We start from the raw sequence: 13,020 nt of genomic DNA on the forward strand, positions 1-13,020 counted from the left end.
GGGTCTATTCTGGTCACTAAGCCCTTTTTTGTCTTCACTAGACATGACTGATTCTGATCCTATCAGAGAAGTAATTTGTCCACCCCAACTGGGTTCTTGGAATCCACTCCTCAGTTGCCCTTTCTCCAACCCCTATGCCACTTTTAGGAATTTAACTTTCTACAATGGTATTAACTGCTGTAAGAAAGTCTGAACTGCTCATTAATGGTTAACAGCAAAAGTAAATGTACACCATTGTGCATGAAACTGATTGGTACCTATTTATTTGTAGAACATGGAATTTATTTTCTATAAATACTTCGTTATTGAACATGCTATTGTCTGGCCTTTCAGTGCCAGACATTTTTTTGGAACGTTAGTCTATAATGTTAAAGGTATTTTTGCAGTTGTTATTCAAAAGTGCCATGCTATTTTTAGCAATTTGCATATGGTTACTACAAAAAGTGATAACTTTGTTATTTATTAGTGAAGTTTTATAATTTTTGTTTTTTCCTTTTGTACAAAAAGTGTATATTAACACTAAATATACTCAACATCTTATACTATCAGAAACACAAAGGATTACAATAAAATCTAAAAAATCATTTTTCTTTTTAAATTTTTAGGTTTGACACTCAAATAATTATCAAAAAAATCTCACACTCAATAAAGTCAATCACACTGAAAGAACACTTTATTTTAAACATATCCACTAATTTTTATAATATTATCACCCAAATTATAAATATAGCATTTTTTTAATGGTGCTCTTTTTTATGAGGAACCAAAATGCATATCTTGATTAGAAAATGTCCATTTCCTTTACTGATTTCATTACTTTTCTTATGGAGTGATAACCGTAGTAATAGTTGTATAACACTAGGATAGAATAAAAGAGAATAGGCCTAACATGATCTTGGCTATTTACACATATTTACATGACAAAAGAAATTATCAGTTACACAGTTGTCATTTAGGCACTTTTCCTCTACTACTCATCTAAGATTATTTTCATTCATTAGGGGTCTTGAAAAATTCATAGTACTTCACTACACGCCTAAATTACACACACACACACACAACTTGGCTATATTATAATTAATTATAAACAAAGTTAAACATAACTACTACATTCTGACACTGAAACATTAGACTGACAACAATGAAAACTAAGCATCTTGGCTACTATGTCATTGACGACAGGCCAACTTGATCATAAACTTTTGTCATTGTTACTGATTGATCATCTGTGTTTGTGTATTGTATAACATGCTTAACAGAAAGTATGTTTATATTTAATACGATTTTATATCAAATACATATACAAAAAATTACATGTATTATGCTTTTAATATATTTTCTTAAAAACGTACGGTTTACCGGACGTTGGCAATTTATGCATGTTGGCACTGAGAGGATTAAAGCAGAGATGACTAAAATGTTTAAACATCTTATAATAAGATTGTTTGTGTAATGGTCTGTTGTTTTGTATTCACCCTCTACAGAAATATAATTACGGATGCTTAGAAAATGTTGTTTCAGTTTAAAAGTATTCACTATATTGTGTAATGTAGGCTTGTGCTTTATTAAGACAGTTAAACGTGCCATGCTGTGATGTCAGCAGCCCAATCAATTGTGATAGGACAACAGTAGGGCGTACAGCTGTTTATATATATTGGCCTCTAAATTACTTCCAGTTTAACAGTATTCACTGTATTGTGTAATGTAGGCTTGTAATTTATTAAGACAGTTGAGCGTACCATGCTGTGATGTCAGCAGCCCAATCAATTGTGATAGGACAACAGTAGGGCGTACAGCTGTTCAAGTACTATATAGGCTCTGAATTACTTTTATCATTCTTGTTCAACAATGTGGACATTATTTACACACATTAAATTGGCATTTTATGCTATATGAAGTTTCTTAACTAGTCGTGTGTTTGTCTGTCTTTTTTATGTGAAAATTGGTGACATTTCTTTTTTATTGTTATTGTTTCAATTACAATAAAAGAATAATAAATAAAATAATAGAAACCTGTTTATTCATAAAATTTGATTTACTTCAAAATAAATGTACTCAAAATTTGATACTTGCCTGTACAAATGGTACATAACTATATCACACACATGTTACATATAACAGAACTCTTTTATTTACATTTATCTTTTTTACGTCCGCATAGGACGATATACTTTGCATATTTAAACATTCGGTTGTAGAAAAATGATGTCTGTTTAAATTGAAACCATACTTTGTTTTTCAAACATAGGGGTAATTCCATGTCAGTTCAACCAGGCCATCTCACCCACCATTTCAGATTTTGATGAAACTTGGCTTGTTTGTTCTAACCCATGAAGATAAGTCACCATGCCAAATTTTAACACTCTACCTCTACCGTTCCCGTTTTTATAGCCTTTCAAAAGTTTTGCATTTCCGCAAATTCTAACCTATGGATATCGCAAAATGAAGGACGCTTACGTGTCGAAAATAATTTGTAACTTTTTTATTTACCATTAAATCTCCATGAAAATTTATAGGCTTATTCTTAAAACAATGAAGATTCTAGAAAAAAATACCTTGGCTTGTTTGTTTCTACCCATGAAGATAAGTCACCATGCCAAATTTTAACACTCTACCTCTTACCGTTCCCGTTTTATAGCCTTTCAAGTTTTGCATTTCCGCAAATTCTAACCTATGGATATCGCAAAATGAAGGACGCTTACGTGTCGAAAATAATTTGTAAACTTTTTTATTACCATTAAATCTCCATGAAAATTTATAGGCTTATTCTTAAAACAATGAAGATTCTAGAAAAAAAAATACCTTAAACCTCTAAGTTAACCTACTAGGGCTGAAAAAAATATTTCGTTGTGCATCTTTGTATTTTTTTTAAACGAAGACATAGTTTAGCGTTACATTAAATATCGTCGAAAGGGTATGTGATAATCACAAAAACTTTTTTTCTAAATAATCCTTACTAAATGGGCTATCAAATGATGAAAAAATATTAAGGGTTTTGACACCTTTGTTGTGTTGTATGTTATGTTAAAATATAAGTTGTAACATTTCGGTTTTACAGATTTTACCATGTCCTAGAAGTATTTTTTTTTTTTTTTTTACTGGAATTTTGATAAATAGCAGACATTCTACTAACCCAAGGTTTAACTTTAAAACAGTACAAAATTTGATAATAACACATTTAATTAGGTTCTTGTTTTTAAAAAAACGTAATATCTATTTTGCACTGTTCATCAGAAACACAGCACTAATTCATGCAGCACACTTTGAAGAAAACTACAAAGACCTGACAAAAATGTTGGTGTATGTGAAAACCAAAAATAGAGAATGTTAAGTATGTTAAGTTAAGAATGTTAAGTATGTTAAGTTAATGTATGTTAAGGCACTGTAGCCTATGCCCACCCAAAGGAAAATCTAACAAGTTTTTTACTTACAAAATTTGAAGATTATGACGAAGACGACTCAATTGAATTTAATCAGTGGGTTTCAACCGACAGATCTCAAGTGATTACTCAAACAGCAAACATTGAAGGCTTATATTTAAAACCTAACATCTAAATTGGAAAAACTTGTTCCCCACTCCTTCATTGCTGGCTGTCGCAATCAAAGTTTTTCAAAACCTGTAGTGTCATTGGACTTCAGTGAAAATTACTCGTCCACGATCCAGGATGAAGCCCAGGGGATACCACTGGACATCTGATTTCCTGCACTGTACACCTATTTATAGTTAACCTAAGCAGTGTTGAAAATGAAAGATTAGTGTTGTCTCTGTATAATATCGATGACATGAAACGTGATGTTTCTATGGTCTACAAAATTCAAGAAATTGTGTCAGAGTACATTAAAGAAACTTATTCACATGTAACAGAGATTCACTACTTCAGTGATGGCTGTGCAGACCAATATAAAAATAAATTTAATTTTATCAACTTCTGCTTACATGAACAAGATTTTAAGATCAAGGCACAGTGGTCGTTTTTTGCAAACTAGCCATGGGAAGACCAGAATGCGATGGAATTGGAGAGGCACCGTGAAAAGGTTGGCAAGAAAGGAAAGTCTTCAGAGACCTCTTGGTAATTAGATTCTGTCTCCATCACATTTGTATGAGTTTGTAAATCAAAACATTACAAAAGTAATTTTTGTTTTATTTCAATAGATGATATGCTTAAAACACGTTCTGACTTAGAACGCTTTGAGGACGTACAAACAGTCCATGGAACCAGAGAAGCTTCCATAACTTTAATCCGATAGACAGTTCAGGGAAACTTGGAAGCAAGGAGGATCAGTTCCGATGAGAAACCTGCCCTGACGTTTAACTTGAGGAATAAATCAACATCATTTGTGACAGAAGAAAATTTTGAATCCATCATGCTACATGGCTTGTAAATATGATCTATAGTACTTTTAGAATTACATAACTGAAGTGAATAAAGAAGAAGGTGATGTGACTATTAAATTTATGCATCCTGCAGGGCCATCACCATCATTTCATTGGCCAAAGCTAGAGGACATTTGCCCCGTGCCGATAACCTCATGTACTTGCAATTGTTGATCCTCCTTACATTTCGACCTGGAAGAACCTATAGGTTTCCAGAAAAATGTGTCAGCTCAATTGAAGAGAAATTTTCAAAAACTCCATTAAATGTTTTCCTGTAAAATTTGGAATGTAATTAAGATGTTGGAAATATTAAATAGTTTATATAGGTAAGTTAACACCTATTGTTTATTTTTAAAATTTTGAGTTTGTTTGAAATTAAGTTCTTTGAACAAGATGATTCAGGTTAAAATATAATGTTATGAATTGAATAATAAAATATACCTTCAGATATCCTGAATAATAATGCAAGCCTAGAGATCATTATAATCCCTGGAAATCCTTATTGCTCAGTATAATTAGGCGGAAAAAATAAATTGGAAACCTATTATTTAATGTAATGAAACACAACAAAGGTGTCAAAACCCCATTAATATTTTTTCATCATTTGATAGCCCATTTAGTAAGGATTATTTAGAAAAAAAAGTTTTTTGTGATTATCACATACCCTTTCGACGATATTTAATGTAACGCTAAACTATGTCTTCGTTTAAAAAAAATACAAAGATGCAAACGAAATATTTTTTTCAGCCCTAGTAGGTTAACTTAGAGTGTTTAAGGTATTTTTTTTTCTAGAATCTTCATTGTTTTAAGAATAAGCTATAAATTTTTCATGGAGATTTAATGGTAAATAAAAAAGTTACAAATTATTTTCGACACGTAAGCGTCCTTCATTTTGCGATATCCATAGGTTAGAATTTGCGGAAATGCAAAACTTTGAAAGGCTATAAAACGGGAACGGTAAGAGGTTAGAGTGTTAAAATTTGGCATGGTGACTTATCTTCATGGGTAGAACAAACAAGCCAAGTTTCATCAAAATCTGAGATGTTGGGTGAGAAAGTGATTCTTCTTTGGTTGAATTGATGTGGAATGACCCATAGGCTCTTTCCACCATTACTTTTCTCTGAGTTTCTTACTGTATCTGTACATTTAAAATTTAACGTGATGCTTGCTTTTGAGGGGAAAGGCCAGTGTTATCATCTGATAATTTTATAGTATAAAAAACTAAGATCTGTTGTACTGAAGGTCTTGTCGGTTTAATATCAGTTCGCTAAACAATGATATTTAGTGGCAGGAGAGGATTTGTAAGTTCAAGTTTAACTCCCGCTTACAGTGTACCAGGGATTAAATAGGAAATTGTACATTATAAAATTGTAACTGACTTGTCAGTTTTCGAATAACTATGTTTTATTTTAAAGTTACTTTACTTGTCATTTCAATTTTTAATTTAGCCTGCTTTCACCATTATCTGTGAATAATTTTTTTTCTATAAAAGAATTTTAATCTAGTTTTATCCATACACTGTGTGATAGAACATTTTTCACATATAATAGTCTTTTCAAATTTGTTGTTATTGTTGTATAGGTGTACTTAGTTTTTGTGGTCAGTTTCTATATTTATTGTATTGAAGTAGTAATCAATATGTGAATGAGTATAAATATTGGTTAGATTAAACAGAATGAGCTTTAAAGTAAATTTGTACTACTGTTAAAATGTACACGATTACTACAACTAGTAAACATTTACATTAAAACAGAAACTTATTCTAATACATATACAATAATATTACAATAATACATTACAAGTGCATAAAGTAAAGCTTGGTGTATAATGAACTACATGATTTGTATCGTTATTTTAACTAGGCAAAACAAAATGGAAATACAATTACTGTGCATTTCAATGACTCTCAAAACCCTGAAAATATTCTAGGTAATAGGTTCACTCCAAATGCACTAAGACTTAATTTGTATATATTTCTTCCATTTAATATTGAAGCTATGCCCCAGCATGAGATTTGAAATAATTTCTCACATTAATGTTTTTTTAGTTGTCTCTATATTGATATTTTACAAACTATATACATTACTTTATAGCCCTAGTTTGTTTTCATTTATCATACCATCTCCTTTCACAAAGTTTCTTTGAACTTACATAAACTAAAAAAGGTTTACTAATCACGGAATTAAAGTGCAAAAAATTAAGTTTCAGAGTTTGTTTTAAAAACCCTTAATTCAATACTCCACCAAGTTATTAGTAGCGTATTATGGGCCACTTGGTCTTAGCGTCTTTGCTGCAGAGTTGTAATCTAGGTTACATTTGAGGAGAACAGACTTGCCTTAAACTTCGAAAAGAGGATTGTTCTAGCAATTTATATCTTTCATTTTGGGCACTCTTGTAGGAATTATTTTAAAGAAAACTGCATAATATTGATCATATTGATATATAAAAATCAGTTCTATTTGCTACAAAAAAGATACATGTATCTCAGAGTTCTCAGATTGACCATAATTACTATGTCCGCAACAATAACATCATCACAATTCCAAAACTTGGAACCACTTACTAATAGAAACAATTAGTGAAAAGTGACTGAGCTATTCAACTTGATGCTGGATCTGACTAAAAACTGAAGGTAATTGGCAGGGGTTTGTTATCACAATTCCAAAACATGGAACCACTTACTAAAAGAGACAATTAGTGAACAGTGACTGAGCTATTCAACTTGATGCTGGATCTGACTAAAAACTGAAGGTAATTGGCAGGGGTTTGTTATCACAATTCCAAAACATGGAACCACTTACTAAAAGAGACAATTAGTGAACAGTGACTGAGCTATTGAACTTGATGCTGGATCTGACTAAAAACTGAAGGTAATTGGCAGGGGTTTGTTATCACAATTCCAAAACATGGAACCACTTACTAAAAGAGACAATTAGTGAACAGTGACTGAGCTATTCAACTTGATGCTGGATCTGACTAAAAACTGAAGGTAATTGGCAGGGGTTTGTTATCACAATTCCAAAACATGGAACCACTTACTAAAAGAGACAATTAGTGAACAGTGACTGAGCTATTCAACTTGATGCTGGATCTGACTAAAAACTGAAGGTAATTGGCAGGGGTTTGTTATCACAATTCCAAAACATGGAACCACTTACTAAAAGAGACCATTAGGACAATTAGTGAACAGTGACTGAGCTATTCAACTTGATGCTGGATCTGACTAAAAACTGAAGGTAATTGGCAGGGGTTTGTTATCACAATTCCAAAACATGGAACCACTTACTAAAAGAGACAATTAGTGAACAGTGACTGAGCTATTGAACTTGATGCTGGATCTGACTAAAAACTGAAGGTAATTGGCAGGGGTTTGTTATCACAATTCCAAAACATGGAACCACTTACTAAAAGAGACAATTAGTGAACAGTGACTGAGCTATTGAACTTGATGCTGGATCTGACTAAAAACTGAAGGTAATTGGCAGGGGTTTGTTATCACAATTCCAAAACATGGAACCACTTACTAAAAGAGACAATTAGTGAACAGTGACTGAGCTATTGAACTTGATGCTGGATCTGACTAAAAACTGAAGGTAATTGGCAGGGGTTTGTTATCACAATTCCAAAACATGGAACCACTTACTAATAAGAGACAATTAGTGAACAGTGACTGAGCTATTCAACTTGATGCTGGATCTGACTAAAAACTGAAGGTAATTGGCAGGGGTTTGATAAGAATTTAAAAGAGTTGTCACTACTGCATTGGGGATTATTTTTAAACAATAATGTTAGTTTTGTGGCCAGCGGTAAAGGAAAGTTGTATTTTCTATTGCTGTATTTTTAAGTAGACTGTGCATACTAAGAGTTTGATTAATTTTTATGTCAAACTTTAATTAATGTAAATGTCAAAAAGTATGTATGTGAAATGTGTACATTTTCAAATAATGTACCTACTTATTTAAATAAGAAATGTATTTCTTTAGAAGTTGTAAGTACGGATATAGGATACAGATTAAAGTAGGGCTGGTGTTGAAAGAATTTATGCATTTTTAACTGTATTTGTATTAAAATCTGGCTGGCTTTGCTGGATATCTGGGCTGAGCGGTTCAGATTAATGAGACTGTGTTTGTAGGGTATTATACTTTATATATATAAACATAAATAAATGTGTAACCATTTTCATTTTTAGATTTATTGGTGAAATTTGTATCCACAGTGTGATTATTTTATAGTGTTGATATAATCATGTTAACTGCATGAAAATTCTCTCATAATTTTCATATTACAGTTTTGGTAATTTACATTGTCATCCTAAGTGTTTTTGGACTTATTTACATTAGGCAGTTAAATAGATTTTATTTGATTTTCTCAATTATAACAATACATCTCATCAAAAGAAAATCATCTTATTTATTATATAGTAAACAGAATTTTGGAGAGTTAAAAGATTGTTGTAGATTCAATTTTCAAACTCTTGTTCTTGTTCAAACATTTGTACCATTATTTGAAATTATTTTGAAAAATGCCACAAATTATGCATTTATCTTGTTTTATGCATAAAAATACATTTCCAAATACTCTATGGAAGATTGTCATTACTCGAATGATTGCAGATAAAAAAGATCTGGGCTTTCAGTGTTTGTTTCTCTATTGATTTATCTTCATGGTCCAATATTATATGTGCCATTTACTATGTCCAAAAACTCTTTCCTTAAGTTATGGACCCATATTGCTGACAATTTTCATTGCATAAGTCAAATTTGTATGAAATGATAGATTTAAACCTCACTTAGAATAGCCTAAAATTTACAATTGTACTGGAAGTGCTGTATTTTACTCCTTGTTCACTTGCTTCAGCTGATAGTGGTTAATAAAGATCCATTGTCATTCAGTAACTCAAACTTGGGAATACGACTCAAGAACTAAGGTGCAACAATTTCCAAGGCTAAAAGCTGAATAGATTTGACATTGAGCAAGTTGATGTTGACCTATTTTTATCTATTTAGTCTCCAATAGGGAAGATTAAAATGACATACTTAGTACAAGAGTCGTTTAGTTGTTAATTTCTGGTCATGATCTGATGATAAAGTTGATAAGACACATGTTATTAGTACTATTTAAGATGGCTACCTAGTTGTGTTGTCATTCGTGTACATAGATCAATCCATTTCTTGAACCTCAGTTAATAATAGAAAATATTTTTGGTTTGACAGGCTCTTATAGATGATGACAGTGTGCCTGCCAGGACAAGATTTTTAAACAATGAGTGGAAATTCAGGGTATTTATTCTAGTTTCTTTACAACTATATGTTTAATTGTGCAAGTTGAGGCACCCCGAGGGTCAGTGATGTCTTCTCTGGTGGGTGGGCATTTTAGGATAACATTGCTTGCATTCAAGTTATAACAACTGCTTATCTGTAAGCTAATTTCAGATATCAAATTTGCTTTTGTATGTTTTGTCTGTTTTTATAAAGTTTTTATTGCATATGTTTTAGTCACTAACAAAAGTAGTCCTTATATATACAGAAAACTATAAAATAAAAAATCTAATATTAGATATTAGAATTTGCAACATTAGAATCTAATAAAAAAGTTAAACCGTAGTAAAGGTCACACATACTTACTGTGTTGAGATTTTGGTGGAGAGGGTGAAATAGATTCAATATGGTTTTCTCCAAATGTTTTGAAAAAGATGGGATTTAACACAACATTTGAAATAAAAATTATCCAATCTTTTATAAAGTTAGTGGCTCAAGAGATAGAGAGGTCGAACTTTCCTGCTTGTATTCCTCTTCTAAATTTAGATGGAAAAATGAAAACATTTCTCATTAACCCTTTGACTAGTAATCCCTTAACAAACTCAAGAGCGCCATACGTTCTGCCTGCAGTAATCATGATAGCCATACGGGAAGCGCCATGACGCTAAACAGTCTTCACAGTAATGTTTCGTGATGAATAATCTTTTGTTTGAATATGAATGCAGTCTGGCGCAATAAATAAGAAACAGTTTCAAGTAAATTTCGTTGTTCCCACTAGATTGCAGTTCTTTTATTTATTTCTTTCAGACCCAATTGACGTTATTCAGGCTATATGATGGTATTCAATCAGTTATTTCAAGTAATCAGCTGATTCTATTTCTGTTTGCATTGAATATAGGTTGTAACCTTACTTTTACGTTACCGGTTGCACTGATTGTAAACTGTGAGTAAATAAACGTAGTTGTTTGTGTAATTACTGATTACATAAAATGGCGTGAGAAAGACTTACAGTCGAATTTTTGGCTAAGATGCTTCCTTTAGACTTACTGCTCGGCATTTTCCTGCCACCATCCCTGCTACAAATAAGAAGGACAAGCCGAAGAGGGCATGCCACGTGTGCAGATACACCAGCATTAGTGAGCAGCGGCTCGGGGCCACAATGTGCCAGGATTGCAACGTTCCGCTTTGTGTGTCCGACTGTTTTCGCTACTTTCATACCATCAAAGATTTCTGAGGAAATTTAGTTCCGAAGTTGTACCTTAGTATGTCTATGAGAAAATACTGAATATTTGATCTTATTCTCATATTTTGTAAATATAATAACTTTTATGCATAATTAAATTAATTTTTATAGAAATACAAAAAACTTAAAAAAAACGTTTAATTGAGTGTTTTTTATAACACATCTACTGCAGTAAATCCAATTCATTAAAAAAAATTAGAAAATTTAAAAATCACTTTTTAGAGAACTCTTACTAAGAAAAACCCCACCAGTAAAAGGGTTAATTGTAAGTTCATGGGGGTTAGTTAAGTCAAGGGGCTGAAGCTTCTTCCTTATAATTCTGGTTTAGGGTTTCATTAATATATTGATTTGTCATGCATGTTTGCAAGTATCATTAATGGAAAAATATTTCACGTCTTTTTTTACCCATAAACATATTATTTGAGAAGTGTCCCAAATCATTAACTTTTACTAAATAAACAAATATAGACATGCACCCATGTTTTATGCAGAGGTTACAACACAGGATAAAAACAGATTTTTAATGTTGATTGAAAATGATTAGATCTCCCAGAACGTAATGTTTGAAAGCAAGCTGATAAACATTGAATACTCTATTTTAATATAGTTATTTGCACATGTAGATTAAAAAGTCCAAATCAACCTCATAAATTAATGAGAGGTTTAATATCCAAACATTATATTTACAATAATTGTTTTTACACTGAGTGAGACTGACTACTTTTAATCTGGCTCTGCACCGCAAGACGCCTGCGAAATTAATAAAGTATTTACTTTTAATTCCTTTGTATCTCCAAAAGTATTAACTTTATTTTTAAAAAACCTTATACCTTGTTTGTTTAAAATTTAATATCCTTCAATTTTGGAATATATATGGTTTTAAAGGTATAGTTTTACAAATATTTGTGAAACCCGTTTTCACTCCCTTCCTTGAAACCCTATACAGTACACTGTACAAATGATAACCACTTATTGCCAAAAAGGTATTAAACTGATTCACAATGAGGTAAAACCTATTCTGAATGTTGACACTATGATTTAACTTGACAGTACGAATATGATTAAGTTAACCAAATATGATTAAGTTAACCAAATATGATTAAGTTAACCGTTCTTTATAATTAGTACTTATGTTGTATAACCTTGTAAATACCACCATCATTGATTAATTAATTATATTATGTGAAGCAGTTCTCACAATCAGCACAATCTAAAGGGGTAATGGTAACTACTTTTAACCCCAAATATGTTTGCACTCTATACTTTATCTTCATTCATTCTCAGAGTTGTAAAACTGGCCTCAGTTTGATTTCATTTAAATAATTTATTTACTAACAGTATATTTTTGTTTTAATGTATACCTACATATACTTTTGTGGTCTACATTAAACCAGACTGAAAATTGTAGACATAATGGTTATATAGTTGGATATTTAAATAAAAATTCTGACAAGTATGGACTCTAGATATCGTATGTTGACTTCTTTGTTTAAAAGTCACGATATAGAAGAGGTTAGTGCAAGCTATGAATCTAAACATTGTCCAATTCGGACATGATGTGATAGAGTTGTAGATGTGTCAGTTGATTGCTATTTTCAGCTGATACGTTTTATTGGGACGTTGCCAGGGATCACAACTCGACGGTTACGTTGAAGTTCCAAAGTTTACAATAAATGTTTCAGATAGTACCACTTATCTCAGACATAATCACTATAATGAGTTCATTCTACCACTTTTATCGGTTAACTTAACCTTTTGGGTAAAATTTACTTTAATTTATTTTTAATTACATAAAACCACTAACTGTTAACTTTTAATGTTACTCATTGGAGAGGTTTAGCATATCAAGCAGAACATGTTATACACTTCATTTCTGTGTGTAATTTAAAATTGAAATGCCAAAGAAATCATTTATGCATGTTAGTTTCAGACCGTTTTGAACACTATTTTTTATTCCACTATCACATAATATAACTTAAGAGATATTACAAAACTGCGGTCTGATTTGTTACTAAAAGGTTTGGTAAATGTAATACAAATTGTTATGTTCACCGTAACCACCTAGTAAAATCATTTTTACTACCTGTGTGTTTGAAATAATGTGCTATTTTTATTTTTTAACTTTTTGAGTGCCACTGAAGAAT

The 13,020-nt window shown here is 31.5% G+C and overlaps 1 protein-coding gene across 4 annotated transcripts in view; it reads left to right on the forward strand.

The window, feature by feature from the left end:
- LOC124356608 (ribose-phosphate pyrophosphokinase 1) overlaps nucleotides 1-13,020 on the forward strand; it is a 44,335-nt gene that overhangs the window by 9,680 nt on the left and 21,635 nt on the right. Inside the window, exon 3 of one of the 4 annotated variants that reach the window (XM_046807716.1) lies at nucleotides 9,589-9,654. The exons of the other annotated variants lie outside the window; for them this stretch is intronic. Within the exon in view, the coding sequence (XP_046663672.1) occupies nucleotides 9,589-9,654 (66 nt within the window). The remainder of the gene's footprint in view (nucleotides 1-9,588; nucleotides 9,655-13,020) is intronic. 4 annotated transcript variants of the gene reach the window in all.

The sequence above is a fragment of the Homalodisca vitripennis genome, chromosome 1 (genome assembly GCF_021130785.1).
Source record: "Homalodisca vitripennis isolate AUS2020 chromosome 1, UT_GWSS_2.1, whole genome shotgun sequence".
In the NCBI taxonomy this organism is placed as follows: Eukaryota; Metazoa; Arthropoda; class Insecta; order Hemiptera; family Cicadellidae; genus Homalodisca; species Homalodisca vitripennis.